Source organism: Halichoeres trimaculatus, unplaced genomic scaffold, assembly GCF_033239565.1.
Source record: "Halichoeres trimaculatus isolate MK-OKI-2021-1 unplaced genomic scaffold, fHalTri1.1 fHalTri1_scaffold_4, whole genome shotgun sequence".
In the NCBI taxonomy this organism is placed as follows: Eukaryota; Metazoa; Chordata; class Actinopteri; order Labriformes; family Labridae; genus Halichoeres; species Halichoeres trimaculatus.
The window spans coordinates 4,738,339-4,757,566 of NW_027437182.1; the positions used below are offsets into that span (position 1 = coordinate 4,738,339).

General features: G+C 39.5%; 1 protein-coding gene across 3 annotated transcripts in view; it reads left to right on the top strand.

The window, feature by feature from the left end:
• The window catches only part of mylk4b (myosin light chain kinase family, member 4b), a 58,905-nt gene that overhangs the window by 37,862 nt on the left and 1,815 nt on the right, over positions 1-19,228 (top strand). For 2 of the 3 annotated variants that reach the window (XM_074668314.1, XM_074668315.1), the window contains 11 exons: positions 7,466-7,547; positions 7,634-8,000; positions 8,084-8,310; positions 11,750-11,855; positions 13,800-13,893; positions 14,579-14,688; positions 14,782-14,923; positions 16,285-16,355; positions 16,446-16,574; positions 16,668-16,899; positions 18,782-18,830. In XM_074668314.1, coding sequence (XP_074524415.1) covers positions 7,466-7,547; positions 7,634-8,000; positions 8,084-8,310; positions 11,750-11,855; positions 13,800-13,893; positions 14,579-14,688; positions 14,782-14,923; positions 16,285-16,355; positions 16,446-16,574; positions 16,668-16,899; positions 18,782-18,830 — 1,609 coding nt within the window. Of the gene's footprint in view, positions 1-3,551; positions 4,116-7,465; positions 7,548-7,633; positions 8,001-8,083; positions 8,311-11,749; positions 11,856-13,799; positions 13,894-14,578; positions 14,689-14,781; positions 14,924-16,284; positions 16,356-16,445; positions 16,575-16,667; positions 16,900-18,781; positions 18,831-19,228 lie in introns of those variants that run through there. The other variant, XM_074668312.1, reaches the window with a different exon arrangement.

Genomic DNA, 19,228 nt, shown 5'->3' on the forward strand with positions numbered 1-19,228 from the left:
GCTGAGTATGAGTCTGAAGTAGATATCTCTTTCTTCCTTTCATAAGATTTGTTTAAGCCAATTTTGAGCGGAATGTTCCTTTAGGTGCTTTGATTATGAGTGTACACTCTTTTCAATCCCAGGCCTAAGCAAGACACTAAACCCCAAACCGGCCCTTTAAATCCTGAGCTCTGGTGTTGTTGTTAAGTGAAGCTTTGACAAATGAAGTTGTAACATCTTTGTTTACAAACCCGGTTAGTGTGAGACCTCTCCTCCTGATCACTGCTCTCCTTTGTCCCCTCACTGTACAGTGGTGTGGTCTTCCTCTTTGTACTGTACTCTGTCTCCACTGGCCTCGTGTCCTCTTTCAGTCTCACCTTCTCTGCTCAATTGGCGCTGGGGACACGAGTGTTAAAGCTGACAGCTGACGAGCTGTCTGTGCTGGGAACACAGCGAGGGACAAACACACTATAGGTCAGCTTTTTCCGGTGTTGACAGATGGCTGCCAGTATATAGGCGCCGGCGCTTTGTCGCCCTGCCTACTCCAGATATCGGTGTACCGAGACGTGGAAAAGCTCCAGGTCAATGTGCACACTCGGACACGTCTCAATACGTGTCAATCGTTTGTGTCTGCACACAAATAAGAACATATGTGGCGGTGTCCATGTACAGTATCTGTGTCAGTTTGTCCCCCTTTAATTCTCTGCAGCAACACGTGTGCTAAGCTTCCTCTCCCACAATCCCCTTCTGCTGCGTATCAGCTGTCCTCATAGGTGTCAGAGGCATCACCTGTTTCCTGTCTCCTCCGTTGTCTTGTCCTAACAGTGCACGGACAGCGCGCCTTAACCAGGAATGGTGCAAACTCTTTCCACACAGTGGAAACAGTGGATGCCAAGTTTCCATTGCTGCAGTTTCTCCTCTTTGGGGAATGTTTGTAAGAAAACCTGCAGCATGAGAGACAAATGTGATCTTCTTTTTCAATTCTCTTTGAATTTTATTTATTTAGATGACAAATCCAGCAAGTTTTTTTTTTTTTTTTGCTGGGGTATGGAAAGCTGTTTGAGCATAAAAATGATATTAGATATCAACCATAGTTTAGCTCTACTAGTGCTCAATTTCAGAGTACATATGCTCAGTTTTGGTTTACTGAGGCACATGTAGACTTAATTAGTGAAGCAAAAAGTGTCACTAGTACAACTAGTAAGCCTTATTTGCTAATAAAGGGGTGGGGAAAAAATTCAACAAAAAACTGTCTACCAGTACAGGGGTCCCCAAACTTTACTTTGCCAAGGCCCCCAAACAGTGAAAGAAATGTTGGCTTTAATGATATATTTTCTAACTTTTATTCACTTTCATTAATTGTTACATTGGTTTAGAACAGAAAATTATTAATAAACAAAAGCCAGACTCACACAAGACTGTTGGGATACTCCTTTCTTACATGTAGTCAGTAGTTAGACAGGGGAAGAGCCTCAAAATTCAGTGTTGATGTTAAATAGCTTAATAACAGGTGCAAACCACCAGGTCAACACGGATCATGACATCATTATGCTGAATTTGTAGCTGTCACACAAGTTGTGGTTAGGTACAATCAGAAACTTGAGAATCGGACAATCATGGTACTTTACGTGTTGTATGTTTAGGACAAATCATGAAAATAAAAAAATGTAGTAAAATAAAACAAAAAACAATAAATAGATTCTATTTTTCCCTTCCCTCCAATTTTTCAGCAGTGGTGATTGCTCTAAGACTACAAGGAAAGCTCAGCTTCCCCTAAAATGTCCCTAAAAAAGTGGTGATATGTTCTGCTTTTATTGACTAAATCTGAGCTAGAATTCCTTCATATTTTGTTCAGAATCAGCTCCTATCACAGGTAACTGGCTCCACCTCCTTCTCATTCATCCCCGCAGCGTCTCAGCGCTTTAACACAGTCGGACGCTGTGGGCTTTGTCCTCGCCCATCGGACGCTCAGCGTCTCTGGGGGTCTATGAGGCAGTGGGCTGGTCTGGACGCTGGGCTTCTGCATGATGATTGGATGATCTGTCTGAGGCTGAATCCCTTTTTGATTGACAGTGAAATGAGCCAGTCAGCGATCTTGGAGTATAACCCTCCACCGGAGCATCTTCTGTAGAGAGGAGCTTCTCCTGTTTGAAGTCTTACACCCACAACACAATGGGCCAAGGCCGTTTAAGCAGTCTGGCTCTGCGGGTCGTTGAGAAAACACTGGTAAAATCCCTGGAAAAAACACCTGGTTGGTACGACAGGGTCACAGATCATTTTCTTGAAAAGGAACAGAGGGTAGAATTTACGTGAAAATAAATAAACAAATTTATGATGTAGGCTCGAAAAAAATGAGCTTCCCCTCTTTGACTGACCAGCAGCCGCCACTGTTTCTGAGGCCCCCCTACTTGTACACTAGTGTGCTAAAAACCTTCAATAGGGAAGGGAAGGCTAGCAGTAATAGCAGACTGTTTGTCGTCTACTAGTAAAACTAGTAAAGCCAAAAGAGTCTCTAGAAGTAGACCTAATGCAAATTAAGTTGGAGGAATTATCAACAAATACAGCTCCCTGATTGGGTGTTCTATTTTCAAAAGCCAATGGGAAGCCTGAATTGGGTTTTTCCCCACCCCCTTGTTTTCATATGAGGCTTACTGGTAGTACTAGTGAACATTTTTTCTGTCTACTGGTCATACTATTGACACTTTTTAGTTCACTAATAAAGTCTACATGTGCACTAGTAAATCAAAATTGAGTTCATTCAGTCTAAATAGACGAGCTGAACTATGGTTGATTTCACTGATATCAATTTTATCAAACAGCTTCCACACAGAGGCTGCAAATATTTTGTTAAATCATGTAAACAAAAGTAAATATTACCCTAATTACCTTAAATATTCCTCTTTAGTGAAGCTCGTCTGTGTGTTTGTGCTGTTATGCAACAATCTGCTGACACATTCTCTGCAGAAAAAACAACTCACTTATGAGAACCATTTGGCATTTGCCGAGGGTCAAAAATACCCACAATGCTTGAGTCTTTAACGGTGGTTAATAAAGTTTTTGCAGCCTTGCACACGCTCGCACCTGTCAGCCCACTTCCTGCTGGGAGACAATGTAAAGAAAAACACCTCCGTGTGTGTAAATAAGAGTCTTCTCTCTGCAGACTTTGATGAAGTTTGGTGGATTCATCTTCTTGAAAAAGCGTCTGCGTTTTTCTTCTTCTGCGGCACATTTTATTTGTTTGTCTAAGTTTTCACGGCGTCATGTTTCAGTCCCAGATTCTTTGGATTCTAACACCTGACTGGAGAGCTTTTGAAGTGGCTCAAATGTCACATAGCGATCCTCTCCAGGATCCCCCCTCCCTAACACGCATCAATCCCCGCCTGCACCCCCGAGCCCCCAGCTCTTATCACAGCCCACCCAGCCCCTCGACGTCCGCAGGGGGCTGCACTTTAATTTGGAGCTCAGCCATTTGCTATTCTTAAAACTCCTCTGTGTGCAGCCGTGTTGAAGGAGAGATCTGCTGGTGTCCTCCTGGCTCTGCTCAGTCCGGTGAGATGGTTTAGGGACCCACAGGTTTTTGTGTTTGTGAGGAGCTCTGCTGTGAATCAGTCATGAACTCCAGCCTCGTCAACTCTCTGGCCAAAGTCTACGATCCAAACCCTCTTCACGGTCAGAAACCAGGAGGAAGGAAGCTCTCTTTTAATGGATCAGAGAAGTCCTCGTCCTCTCCGTCCTCTTCTCCATCCTCGTCCCCCTCTCATGACAGCACCCTGCACCGCATGGAGAACCGCATGGACTCCCTGAGCTCCCAGATGGAGCGGCTGCTCAACATGCAGCAGATCGTCCTGACCCGGCTGGACAGCTTGTCCCAGGAGGTCAGGGGGATGGGTCGGGATCTGGCGTCGTTACGTGAAGAAGGGAGGCGAGGGTCGGGGATGGAGGCGGCGTGCAGGGAGCTGTGTGGGGCCGTGGAGAAGGTCGGGGAGCGTATGGAGAGTCAGGGGCGCAGGCTGGATGGGGTGGAGAAGCTGGTGGAGGGGACCCAGCAGGTGATCAGCTTCATTGGGACGGTGGTGAAGGGGTCCAGGCTGGTGGAGCTGCTGTTCAAACAGCCTGGGAACAAGGCCGGCAAGAAGGTGAGCGGCCTGCCGAGGTCAGAAGAGCAACCAAAAATCTGACATCCTCATCCTCCGTTACCATCTTCACGATTGTTCCTCTGAAATCTGCTCAGATTTTACGGCTTTTTCCTTTTTCTTCACTCTGTGTCTTTGATAATCATTTGGTTTTGAAAGATGTTATTCCAGCTCTGGTTGAAGCTTTAGAGATCTGAGTCTCCTTCCTCATAAATCCCTTTCTTAAAAGGGAATTTTAAAGAGTCAAAGTTTTGGTTTTCTAGATTGTGACCCCAAAATAGCGATGTCAAAAAAGGCTGAAGACATTTAATTTAGTGGAGACCAGCTACAGTCACATGTTGCTCTGTTTGCTAAATGAATCCATGTCTGCTGATTCCCCGTGCTCATCCTGGTTTAATCACATCTTGAGTCTTCAACAAAGAAAAACATATCAAACATTTTCTGTTTGCTTGTTTTTGTAAAAAAAAAAAAAAAAAATCACCTTTATTCTCTTTATGTTTTCACAGTTATGGATTGAAAATGCAAATGTAGCTCGTTGCTGATTTTGTAAGGCCTTTTACGACCCTCACTATAAGTGTTTTGTCACCACGCAGGGGGTCCTGACCTCTTTTTAGGAACCCAAATGTGGATTTTGAGGCCAAAAGGGAGCACAGCCCATACCTTCAGTCCTGTTTCTCCTTCGAGTGACTAGCAAACGTTAGGGATACTGAAATTAGCTTTTGGGAAAATATATGGAAACAATTTTTATTGAATTTTTTTCAAAAAGAAATGTGACTTTAGAGCCAGAATCATGAGGAAAAAGTTGATATTCTAACTTTAATCTTAGGTTTCAAAATCAGAGCTTTACTTTTTACTTTAAATCAGTGAATAACTGAATTCAAACTTTATTCTCAAATATATATATATTTTTTTCTCTGGCTTCTCTTACAAGTTTGAGGTTCAATTGTATGATTATTATTATTATTTTTATTTTTATTATAATTATTATCATTACTACTACTACTACTTCCACTATAATTATTTTATTGATAAATTAGTTTATTTATTTATTTAATTTATTTAAAAAAATAAATGTGACTTTACAGCCAGAATCATGAGAGAAAAGTTTATATTTTTACTTTAATCTCAGGTTTCAATTCAGAACTTTTTTTTTGTTTCTGAATTCAAACTTTATTCTTAAAAATTGTGACTTTTTCTCTGGTTTTTCTTACAAGTTTTAGGTTCAATTCTTTATTATTATTATTATTTGATTCTTTTATTCATTTATTTATTTTTATTTATTTATTTGATTTTTTTCTTACTACTCAAGATCTGTTTTTCCTATTTTTTATTTATATATATTATTTATATTTAGTGTTTATTGACAATGATTGTACAGAGAGAGTGCGATCAAGCAGGAGTCAAATTCCTTATTATTATTATTTGTTTGATTAATCAATTAATTAATTAATTAATTTAGTTATTTATTTCTTTTTGTTTTGTTTTGTTTTATGCCAGAATTTTGCCCCCAAAAAAGGTAAAAATTTCAAGAATCATGTCAGAAATCATAATTTTTCTACACTGAATTCTGACTTTATTCACATATTTTAGTCTTTATGTTACAATTTAAAAAGAAATGTCAAGAAACAATAAGTTTACTGGCCTTTCTATGCTGACAAAGTGACTTCTATTGTTTTTCAAGAAAGTTCAGAAAAGTTTGTTTTTCTTCTTCTCTTTTCTTGGATTTATAATTCAGTCCGTCCTCTTTATGCTTTCCCTCTTTCTTTGATTTATTTGTGGTTTACATCATGACTGGCAGATTAAACCCGTCAGTCCAGCTTTAAACGTCTCTTATGAAGTTGAATAAATCCCTCCTGGCAGGTAAAGCTGCTCACATTCCTCCTGGGTCTGATACGGCTCCTCGTGAGCCTTTTCTTAGCTCTGCAGCTCTCCAACATGTCATCCTCTGTAATGTTAAGTACTTTTCCTGCGTGCACTGAGAGGGTTTGCTCCTGAGGTGTGAGTGAGTCGAGTCAGACTGAGTCTTTATCAGCAGGGAGCTGGTCTGCTGCTGACGGCCGGGGACATTACTGCACAGATTTGATCCGATGAGTTTCAGAGACAGACCAGAGTCTGTGGATGTGTTGATGACAGGTTTATCAGTCTGGATCCTTGAAGCTGGATGAAGAATGTGTGGATGCTGGTTGTGTAATGTCAGGAGCGCTGTGTGTTGGAGAGTCTCCGATTCCTGAATTCTGCTGATTCTGAAATCATTTCTATAAAACAGTCTTTTCAAACTTTTTCATTTGAATCCTAAATCTTTTATTTTCTATGGGTCATCTGTGGCCCAAAGAAGAGAAACACTTTGGGCCAAGATTTAGATTATTAATCTCCAGTTTTATGCTTGTTGAGGAAAATTTAGCCGATACAATAAAGGATTTGTGTCATTAAATCTGACTTAGCTGGAGTGAAAAGTGCAGAAAACCTTACTTTGAAGTCTCTGTAGCGTTTGGTTGTAAACAGGAAAACGATAAACTTGAAATATTGTGCTGCACAGACACAGAAAAGCCAGGACGGATCCTTTTCTTTTGTTGAATTAAATGCACTTTGTGGTAATTAAAAGTGTCAGAGGTGATGATAAGGCAGTGTGTGGAGAGGATTACCTTTAACTTGCATCATATTGAAATCCTGAGAGTCAAGAATGTTGATCAAGTTTCTAAAGTTATTCTTTGATTTTGTAATTTCTGATCCAAGAAAAAGTCAAGGAAAAACAAAAATCAAGTTCCTCGATTTATTTATTTGGTTTCAAAAAAAGTTGGATGAACAATTCTATTTTTTTGAAAAAAATACACGAGAACGGCAGCTGTCAATCATCATTTAACGTTACGTAAAGCCTCGTTTTTTAACCTAGTAAAACTAATGAAAACTAAACTTAACAAAAAAAAGAGGACTTGAATACAAGGCAGCCAAGTAATATCTTCAAATTTTTTCTACGATGTGTATTGATTTTTTAAAGTTTGACCACAGCCCATCTGGAATGACTGGGGAGATGGATTTTTTGACCTGTACTGCAGCCAGCCACCAGGGGGAGTAGTTTTTGTGGCAACCTCACTTCGAGCTGAGCAAGATGACATTCGTTTTTTTACAGTCTTTGGTTTTGGGCAAATAAAAAGCATCAGTCTCCAAGAAAATTAATCCAAAAGTTTTCTAAAACCCTGGCCAAACTTGTTTTTTCTCTCTTGTTTCCACAAAAGAAGTTAAGAAATATCGTTGAACTTTTTTACTCAGTTTTTCCAAAGGACAAGATCCAGCTCCCGCAGGAGATTTGGCTTTTTTTATTGATTAATTTGTGATTTTTGTGTTTTCCTGTTTAGGCGAAAGATGAGAAGGACAAAGCCAAGCTGAGCCTGAAGGGCCTGAAATCCCAGAAGAAGAGGAAACCTCTCGACACCTCAGGTACGCTCAAGCTGAATACTGAGTCTCCATCATAAATCTTTGTTTTTCTTTCACTAAACCACGATGCTGTTGTCTTAAATCCTCAGATGCGTCCTCGCTCAGTGAGCCCGTGCTGCAGGAGCAGGTGGAGAAGCTCAACAGGCAGAACGCAGAGCACTCCCAGCTCGGAAACACTGAGTCTGACGTCCAGAGAGGAGAGGACCGAGGGAGACAGGAGCCGCTGGAGCTGATCCTGGACGGACCTCACGCCTCTGCAGCCCAGTCAGAGAGGAAGACGGCTGCTGAGGAGGAAGAGGAGGAGGAAGCTGAGGCCTTTCAGGAACCAGAGGAAGAAGAGGAGAAGACAAAGGATCATGGTTTAGTGAAAGGAGAGGATGGAGGAGCAGAGGAGTCGAAACCCGAAACAGCTTCGAGTGTCATCACAGATATCTGCAAGATCTCAGCGCAGGAGAGGTACGAACAAACCTGACGTGATTTAAGACAAACTTCAGTCTCAAAAATCAGAATAAAACTGACCGATCTTCTTTCTCTTTCAGTTTGGAGGAGGTCGGCGACGTGGCCACGAGCAGCAAACGTCGCGTCACAGAAGAAGACCTGGTGAAAGACGACCTGAAGAAGAGCCGAGTGGAGGACAGCGAAGCGGGAAAAGCCGAGGGAGAGTCGACGACGGAGGGAGGAGAGCCACAGGCCTCCAAACCTGAGGACGTGAAGACAGAGGAGGAGGGGAAGAAGGAGGAGTCAGAGACAAAGGAGTTTACTATCGGTGAGTGGAAACAACACAGGACTCCCACTGCGAGAGGGGAAATTTAAACACGTTTGATACTTGTTTTGATAAAAATGGTCTAATAAGAGACACATTCACCTCACAGGTCCAGAAAAATGTCTCATTTCAAGAAATTAAAAGACAAAAACGACGCCTGAATTGATTGCAAAAAGTAACGAAAAATCTGCCAGGTGTAAAACAAATGTTTTTGTTTAGTCTCTTGAATTAAGATATTATTCGGGAAATATCAAATGGTATCGCAGAGAGGAAGAGAAAAGGAAAGACATGGGGATAGGAAAATAGAAATACACATATAAATCTAATCATATTCAAGTAATGACAATAAATAAATAAATAAAATATCAAAATCAGCAACTCAGTTATTGGTTTTCATCTTCAATATGTAAGGTCTCTATATGAAGCTAAAAAAAGGTTGCCAGATTTCATGGAAGGTCTGAAGGGAACCTTTCAGGGAGAATCTAATTTTTTCATATTAAAATTTTCATAATAAGACAACTCTCTTACTCTAGAGTTCTTTCGGGGTTGGAGGATTTTTTTTTTGCAAGTTTTAATCATGTATTAAAAATCAGTTGTGGAGATATTTTTGCTGCAACTCCAAGATGCTTATTTTAAACTTGGACCTCAGCTTTGTCAGATCTTTGTTCCTCTCTGAAAACAAACAGAGGTTGACACAGCTGATGTAGTAAACCATTTAAAAAGTGACTCTTCCCTTAAGATCAATCAGCATGCATTTGTTCATCTATTTAATACTGACTTTTTTACTTCTTATCGTCAAATAAATAAAGTAAATATGTCAGGCTGGGCCAGTGACCTAAATTTTCAGCTAATCCCTAATATTTAAAATTTTTGATACAATATTTCAATAGATATTGAACAAGGATGCCCTGAAATGACTAATTTCTCAGTCATTTAAATCAATAATTTCATGGAATTTAAATTGGGACTAACTGACGGGTCTACAAGCACAAAATACTACCTAAGCACACTGCAGTTAGCAGATAAAGGATGTCTAAGAGCAGAACAAATGGAGTTAGTCTGAGGAATAGTTTGGGCGCAGTGTAACCCATGGTTAGTTAAAATAAAAAAATAAACAAAAGATGATTGCAAAGCACAGAAATGGGGTGTGAAATCATAAGGTCTATGTACGATAAACGAGTATTTAGTTATGTTTATCTTATTGTTCTTTATAAATTTAAAGGAAAATGAGTAAAAGATATTTTTGAAAAGGGTAGGTGAAATAAGCCAACTTCAGCCTACACCTTTTCGGTCCTGTTTTGCTATTTGTTTTGTCGATTTTCTGTGTTGTTGTTGACTATTAGGTGTTAATGCAGAAATAGCTTTAACTCAACATTTGTTCATTTTTACTTCATTGTGCAAAAGAGTTTTTATGTCAAAATTTATTACTAAACTAAACTAAATTAGTTTGCAGAGTGTGTCTAATGTGAGTGTGTCTTTGCAACTGATGTAAGGTGACCTTGAGTGCTATGAAAGGCGCCCTGAAATAAAATGTATTATTACTATTATTATTATTATTATTATTATTATTATTATTAATGGTGCAGCCACACCAAACGCGAACTTGCGGCGCGATTACATACTAAGTCAATGCAAAGACGCGTTAAGCCGCCGATTCGCCTCGGGCGGCGCGTTTGGAGCGTTCATGCGTTTGGGCGGTAGACGCGAATTCGCTCGAGTTCAAAATATTGAACTTTTGATGCAAATTCGCCTGAAGGCTTGCCATGGCTGCCAATCAGCGATGACATTCCCCCACGACGTCATTGATTTGACGACGTTGTGGGGGGAACCGCCACCTGCTCCGACTCCAACTCCGCCGGAGGTTGGAGGAGAAAACAATCTGTGCGGTGTGTCATCATCCAGAGTTATACGATACGACGTGTGTACTCTACAGAGACCTGAAAAAAAAGGAGCAGGCTTGGGTGAAAGTCTCTGAGGAGACAGGTTTTGATGGTAAGTTCTGTAAACATTAGTTACCAGCTGGATTTGCCTGCACGGGTCATCACTGAGTTCGACTGTGTTTTCCTCAGTGGAGTTTTGAGCCTGATAGAGAGGAGGAAGGAGCGGGGCAGGGGCAGAGCCAGGGAAAAGATGGAAGTTCTCTGCGGTCCTCTCTTTCCTCCACCCCTTCATTATCCCCAGGGAGACCTCCGGGAACATGGGTCGGAGGTTCGGGTGGTCTGAGGTTCGGGGGATCGAGGATGAGATCGTAGGGAACAGCCAAGCAGGGCTGGTGAATTACCAGGGAGAGGCAGCAGGCATTGATTGTGATCTCCAAAGCTTTCACACACTCTCCTGTCGTGCTTTTGAAACCACAGCTCATTGTTTTTCAGATGCTCTTTTGAGCTTTCTGTCTTTAAATGAACGGGCTCTCTACTCCGCATGCACAGTACCGCCCTCAGCTTGTCAAAAAAGTCCAGCGGCGAGACTTGGGCGTTCACGCGGCGCGTGACAGACCATTGGCGCGAGTAAATTCGCGTGTTCGCATTTGGTGTGGCACTTAACACTAGCAGAGCTAGCACCACCAGCCTTCAATCCTCCTCTCAGGTTAATGGCAACACACACCTGTGCTGGTTCCTGATTGATCCGAGTAGAGTAGTATATTATATTTAACTAAACACAGCCTGTTGAGTGACTTAATCTCCTTTTGCTGGATCTAAATACTGATAAACTGCTGTGCTATGAAATGCGACCTGTCTTCTGTGCTTGTTTACATCCAGGTTGTAGCACGTATTAGTATCAAGGCAGAAGCCATTTACTGGAGAAACAGCTCCATCTAGTGGCAGAAGGCTGCAGTGCAGGTTTAACACAAAATGTGATTAAAGTTTTAGGCCCACAAAAATAATATATTCACTATTCTTTTATCCTGCTAAATACACATTTAATATGTTGAAGGTGAATTGAACGATGGAAGGATTATAAAAAGGGACAGAACACATTTTCAGAGGACTCTTTAATGATATTTATGGTTAAATACAGGATTTTTGACCAACAAGACACAAACCTGTTTAAAATCTAACAGCACAATGTAATCTCTGCAGCTGATGCACACAGACCAGGTCCACGAAGGATTCGTGTAGGACCCCAGGCCTCATGGATCCAGAGCTGTGCCATGTTCGCTCCCATAAGGAGCCGGCCTGGTTGTTAGCTGTTGACATTTGACTTTTCGTTCCTCAGACTTTGGAGCTGATCCAGTGTCATAACACTATGCCTGTGTGAGCGTCACTAACATGTCAGTGGACACAGCTGGCAGCGCAGATAATGAGACGTTGGCATGCTGCTATTTTGGACCGCTTTGTTTCTGGGGTGACTCCAGCTTCTGCCTCCTTCCTCCTCTGTTTCCAGCCGCAGCACCTCCTCCTTTTCGCTCATTTTGTTCATTTCTTTGTGTGTTCCTCCTCAGACCTGAGCCCTCCACCTTTAGCGCCCTTCGACCACCGCATCGTGACGCCCAAACCCCATCAGATCGCCACCTATTACACCATCAACAGAGACGAGGTCCTGGGAGGGTGAGTGAAAGATGGAATCCGGTCCCGAGAGCTTGTTTTCATTTTACTCATCGTGCCACGCAGATAATGAAATAACAAAGGATCTCACACCCTGCGAGGGGCCGAGGGGACACCTAATCGTTTTTTCCAAGACCTTTTTATTGCCCCCCTCCTGAGGCTCAGTGATTGGGGGCCTCAGGAGGGGCCACTTGTGAAAGAGCGGGTCCCCCTGATGTAAGAGAGCTGTGCTAAATCCTGCCTCTCAGAGCGGAGATTAGGCCTCAACATGCGAGCACATTTCTCACATCTCTGACATTATGGCACAGTATATGAGCCTAATTACTGTGTGACGGATGGAGCTTATTATTGTTGCAGACGTACGGAGGTCAGAGCTGCAATCAATCCGATCATTTTATCACGGATCCATTAATTAGTTTCTGCTGTCAAAAATTCTCCAATCACGCTTCAAAATCTTTTTTTTATGTCTCAAGAGTCAAACATTACCTGATACCATATGTAGGAGACAAAAGCAGGAGCCTGTTGATTTTTTTTTTTTTTTTTTTAATTTTGGGGGAATCGTTTCTTTTATTTCACTGCAAAAAACTGAAATCTTATCAAGTTTTTTGTTTTATTTTAAGTTAAAATCATTTATTACACTTGATTTGAACCACATTCAACTGGCGGTGCAGAAAAATGTTTTATTTTAAGTTATTTAAAGACAAAAATGAAGTCTGAATTGTATATAACAAGTAAAAAAATCTGCCAGTGAAACGAGAAAAATTTGCTCAAAAATTGCAAAAAGATATTAGGTCTATTTCAATTATAAATCCAAATTCAAAAAAGCTTTCTTTATCTCTGAGGAGCAATTAAAGGCACAGAAATGGTTAAACTATGTAAACAACTATAGACAAAAAACAGATCAGACTTCGGTATTGCAAATTGGGTTTAAATTCAGTCCGCTGTTAAATAAAAAAAAACCTTTAATACAGAAGAGAATAAGGGCCACTAAAAATATTTATACATTTTTACATCCGCATTTTTTTGTTACAATTTTTCAGAGAAAAAAGTCAAAATTCTAAAAGAGTAAGAATTTTGACTTTTTTTCTTGGAAAAAAGTAGTAATAATAAAAACAATTTTGGACGGATTTGTTTTTCTTTTCAGTGGCCCTTATCCTCTTGTGCACTTTGACATTTCACCCAATAAAAAAATAAATAGATAGATAAATAAATAAATAAATAAATGAATAATTGAATAAATAGAAATAATGATAAATTAATACTTAAATATATACAATGATAATTAAATATATAAAAAATGATAAATGAATAGATAAATATAAGTAATAATTAATACATAAATTTAATTTTAAATAATAAAGTTAAATATAAATAATTATAAATCAATTAATGAATAAATAAAAATAATGATAAATAAATTAATGAATATAAAAAATGATAAATAAATAAAACAAGGATAAATGAATTAATAAATATGAATAATGCCAAATAAATAAATGGTTAAATTAGTTTTTTTTTTTTTGTACTATTGTTGTTTGAGCACTAATAACAAATCCCACAAAATTCAGAAAAAATATTTTAAGCTGTAGAGTTGACCGATTCAGGTTTTACCAATTCAAACACACTTCCCATGAGATATAGAAATTTAAAAAATGCTACACCAAACGGTTAAGCAGCAAGTTAAAGGGTTAATACAAGTGACCTTTCTCTTGCTCCATTGGCCGATTTTATTACTTGTTTCAAGCAACTCAGACCTCATTTTTGTCTTTAAATAACCTGAAACAAGACATTTTTCTGGACTGGTCAGGTGAATGTGTCTTGTATTAAGTCTAAAAAGAAATTTCTACTGAAAATAAGACATAAACACTTAATAAGATTTCATTTTTTTGCCGTCTTGTTCCTCTGTAAGTGTTTGACTCACTGATGTATTCATTTTCCTGTCATTAGGGGACGTTTTGGGCAAGTCCACAAGTGCACGGAGAACTCGTCAGGTCTGCAGTTAGCTGCAAAGATCATCAAAGCCAGGAGCCAGAAAGAGAAGGTGACTCTTCACACCGACCGTTTGATAACTGATGGTTTCAGATGATGCTCTGAAAAGAGACACAGCTCATCAGCTCTGATAGCGTGAAGCAGTTTGTCAGCTGCATTGTGTTTCTGGCTCTGCATCCTCAGAGATCGGATGTTGGAACATTACTCTGTGGTTTTATAATCATCTGAGCTATTCTGAAAGCTCGGAGCCAACCAACCACTCGGCCACATCCTTGTCTGGCGCGAGTAACTCTAACTGTTCCTCGTCCATGTGTGTCAATGTGTGTGTATTTGTTTCCTTCCTCAAATGAGCTGCATGTAGCTGTCAGTCAGCTGTGCAAGGATTTCATCCTGTGATACAGTAAGATATAAAAAAAGAGCTGCAAGCAGGTTTTATTTGTTATATGCAAAAGGATGAGCATGGCCAGAAGTGATGAAAACTTGATCTCCTGAAACTCTGTGAGGAATCAAAGATAGTCAAGTCCTGATCTGGCCTTGATCTGATCTGATAGGATGCAGCGTTTTATAGTGTGTTGCAAACAAATACACTGTGTTAACGTATTGCGTTAATAAGGGTTGCACACATTTTGCTGCTCCCACCACATCATAATGAACAAAACACATTAAACCTTGCACATTTTGCATCATTCCCAACATCATTAACAATTTTTTGCCGCTCTTTTTTGTCTGTCTCTCAGGATGTTGTAAGGAATGAAATCCAGGTGATGAATCAGCTGAACCACGCCAACCTCATCCAGCTGTACGCCGCCTTCGAGTCACGCCATGACATCATCCTGGTGATGGAGTAGTAAGTCTGAACACCTGCAGATGTCAGTCTGTCATTGCTGCAGCAGATTCACCTTTTCTGGCTGTAACCATGTGTGTTTTCTTTGTGTCGTAGCGTGGAGGGAGGGGAGCTGTTTGACCGTATCATCGATGAGAACTACAACCTGACAGAGCTGGACACGGTGCTGTTCATACGCCAGATCTGTGAAGGGCTGCAGTACATGCACAAGATGTACATCCTACATCTCGACCTCAAGGTAAACCTTCAAATGCTTAGATTAGATTTTGAAAGACTCTGGCAAAAATGAATGGAGTACACAAAAACAGCTGAGTTACTATTACTCATATTGTTATTCTATTTTTATTGTTAATATTGTAAGTGTTTTTGTGATTAATGTAATTATTATCATGATTTAGACAGTACTTCAGGAACTGTTTTTCAGTTTTTTATTAAAATTTCCTGTGGGCCTTCTTTAAAATTTATTTTAGATGTTTACCAAAAGGATGTTTTGCTGAAGGTCTAGACCTTTAGAGAAAGGGTCATCAATCTGTTGCTCTGGAGCCCCATGCAGCTCTAAGACTCCTTTGCGGTGGCTCCTTGTTGCTTTAAAAAATATAATTGAACCAATAAAGCTTTCAAAATTTTTTGGAGAGTTTTTTTTTTTTTGTAACTCTTTGTAAGAATTTTTAAATTTAAATTTTTTGACATTTCAAATTTAGAAAAAAACAAACAATTTTTTAAGATTTTGCAAATTTCAGATTTTTTTGATTTGTGCAATTTTTTCCAAACTACTTAAATTCCAGTTCTTTGGGGAAAAAAATGAAGTTTTTGAAAGTTTGTCAATTTTTGTCAATTTTGTAATTTTCAAAAAATTTTAACTTCTATATATTTTATTTTTTAAAATTGAAATGCATCAAATTTTACAAACTTATGATATTTCATTTTTTTCAGTTCTTTTTAAAATATTTTTAAATGTATTCTTAATAAAAAACAAAAGACATCACATGTACTAATTAACAAACCCCAAAAACTTCTGGTTTAGATAATTATTCATTAAATTTTTACTACGTAAAGAATCTTAAACACTTTTTGTCTCTTTTTATGGTGAAAAAGTAGATTCTGTGGCTCCTAAATGACTTAAATCCCGGTTAACTGAGGCAAAATGGCTCCTATGAAAGTAAAGGTTGCAGACCACATGATGACATGACAGACTCCTAAATTTACAAAGAAGAAAAAAAGATAATAATAATTTCATTAATTTATTTTTATTTTATTGTAATATAATTATAATTATTTTAACAGACAGAGAGGAAGAAAAAAAGTACAAAATTGTGTCTAATCCAAGGAAAAAAACCTGAAAGTTCCAGAAGAAGTACTGAGATTTTTTAAAGAAAGGGCGCCCTCTTGTGGCAGGCTGATGAACTCTGTTCCAAAGTCTCAACTTGCAAAAAAAGCTGCAGGAAAAAGTTGTTTAGGCTTTTAAAAAACATTCAGATGCTTTTCTTGGATTACAAATACTGTCTCTTCTCTGCATAAACATCAGAAAATTTGCCGTTAAAAAAGCTATTTCACTGAATCACTTTTCCAGCTGTGATTTTTTGTTTTGTTCATTTCCAGCCCGAGAACATTCTCTGTGTCAGCAGAGCAACTAACAAGATTAAAATCATTGACTTTGGCCTGGCCCGGAGGTAAGAATCCCCCGTCTCTGCTGGATCTCCTTTGATAGAAACACTCTCTGAGGTTTATCTCTCATGATCCTGCTCCGGTTTCTCTGACAGGTACAAACCCAGGGAGAAGCTCAGGGTCAACTTTGGTACGCCTGAGTTTTTGGCTCCTGAAGTCATCAACTATGAGTTTGTGTCATTCCCCACGGACATGTGGAGCCTCGGCGTCATTACCTACATGCTGTGAGTGGAGTTGTTTGATATAACGTACATACGCAGTCAATGAGTGTAAAAAGATCATAAAGCATCCCTGACCTCTACTTCCCGTCGCTCCAGGCTTAGCGGTCTGTCTCCGTTTCTGGGCGACGACGACAACGAGACGCTGAACAACATCCTGGCCTGTCAGTGGAACTTCGAGGAGGAGGAGTTCACCGACATCTCAGACGAGGCCAAAGACTTCATCACCCGCCTGCTGGTGAAGAGCAAGAGCTGGAGGATGAGCGCTGCAGAGTCCCTCAGACACCCCTGGCTGTCAGACCGGAGTCTGCACTCTCGGCTAAACCAGAAGGTGATATTTTTCAACACTTCAGCACGTTTTGATATAAGGCATAACTTTAAAAAGCTAGTCAATCTGAGGTCAGATTATCCAAAAACTGGGAATATACTAACAAAAATATGATTGGACAGGATGTGAAACATAAAAATTTGATCAGTATTGGTCTTTTAGGAACAGATAAGTTTCTATTCAAGCTAATGCGTCAACTTACACTGGATCCACTCAGTTGTGGTCCGACTGCGCCCCTGCTCCAGCAGGTTGCAGCAGATACACAAGCCTCTTAAATTTCCAGGATACTGGTGCCGTGAAAAGTCAGAAGGGAGATCCAGCGGGACAGGAAGCTCAAAAGCTGCCAAAAAAAGCCCAGTGACTTTTGTATTTAGCTTGACAACAACAACAAAACGACATAACGGGCACAGCCAGACCAGGAGTCAACAGGTTTATTAATCGGGGGGGGGGTCATCAGGCAACAGAGAGGAGCCGGACTGGAGACGCATTTTATGTATTACCGGCGTAACAGTTAAAACCCCCAAAATCACATAACCAATTACTTAACAATAAGTGGTAAATTGAGGCCGCTTCAGAAAATCTGGTGCAGTCAAATACCAAATTTTGGCTAACCTCCTAGTCTTGAATTTAGACATCACATTTTTTCAAGAACTGAAAAATGATGATTATAATATTACAAAATCTCCACAATAATATGTAGTTTTGCAAAGACCACATTTTCATTTCTTTTTAGAGGTTCGTCCTCTCCTCTCATGGATCCAAATCGATGACTTTAATGTTTGATGTTGCAAATAAAATTTGTCAATGAAAAAGAAATATCCTAAAACTGAAAAAGAAACATTGGAATTTAAAAAAAAAAGTGCATTAAGAAAAAATTATAATGACATCAAACTAAGAAATGGTATTGATAGCGTTTGATAACGTTTGATAACAGTTCAATACTTCATCTATGGTCCTGTGGAGGCTGTGTTATTTGCCAACAATATGCAAACAAATGCAAATTGCACCCTTCTAGCCCTTCCCCCAAAGAAGACAGTTGAAACTGAAAAACGGCAGAAATTATAATCAGAAAGAAAAAATGTATTAAAATGAAATAACATTACACATTTCATGCCCCTGTACTCGACTTCAGCAAAATGTTATCAATGCCGTTACCTGTTTTGATGCCATTATAATTTTTTTAAAGGGGCTGTGAGGAGTTTGTAAGTGATCTTTGGAAAGTCTCCCTTCTAGATATATGCCTGATCGTAATCCACACTTTAAAATTAGATTATCAGCACCAATATTGCTGGTTACAGTTTGTTTTAAATTGCTACCTCTTAGCTTAAAGGTAGGGTCGTCCAGGACCAGATTGTCTCTAAACAACACCACGTCGGCTGATGAAGTTTAGTAGTGAGAAGAGATAAAACACGGAGATCTGTGTTTTTCTGTGATCAAATTTGTCGTTAACTGGAGCCTAACTGCCAGACAGGAAAACGACAGAAGAGCAAAAGAAAGCTAAACAGGAGAGAAATACAGCTTGAGCCAAAGGCTAGCCGCCAATGTCGCTAACATATGGCCAGCTTTTTTATCAAATTTTTGATCCGATCTCCATTTAATTCCAAAACAAAAACAAGCCTCTCTAAAAGTAATTTATGAAGGTGTGCAGAGACTCCAGGCCACAAGGTGGCGAGGGAGTGCAACATTGTCAGTTTCTGGATATGTTTTTCAATAAGGAATTTTATTTTGAAACCGAACATTAAAGTCATCGTTTTGGCTCCATCTCCTCTCTACTTCCCATGTTTGCTTTTTTTCTTCAGCCGCTCTAACAAAAAAAGGGAAGAGGCCAAAGAATCTGACTGATTTTCCACGGTGCACTGATCCTATGATTTCTTTCTCATTGCAGAAAAACAAGTGCCACTCCACACACGCCCCTTCTCCCGAGAGCTCCACAGGTACGGAAAAAATTCACCTTTCAGTCTGAGAGGGATTGAATAATTAGGGGAATGTTTCAAGTATACAAAACAGTGGAAAGAATTAGTGCTTTTTTGTTTCATGTTCCATTTGATTGCAAATGATACACCCGGAATGTACTAAATTCATTAGCTGGCAAGCTTAAGCTGTAATGAATTCTTTAATATCTGAAAAACAGTGTTAGGGACAAAAGTTGTGTCTGTTTTCTCAACATTAATCCATCTTATACTGAATTAAGAGTTAGTCAACATTTCTTAGCCAAAATTTAAAAGAATTATGGCACAAAAATCACATGCAACATGGTTGACTCGCCAAACCTGTCTCTACAACACGCTATAACGTCTCTGCAGACCTCGAACATGCCACCACCTGACCTCCA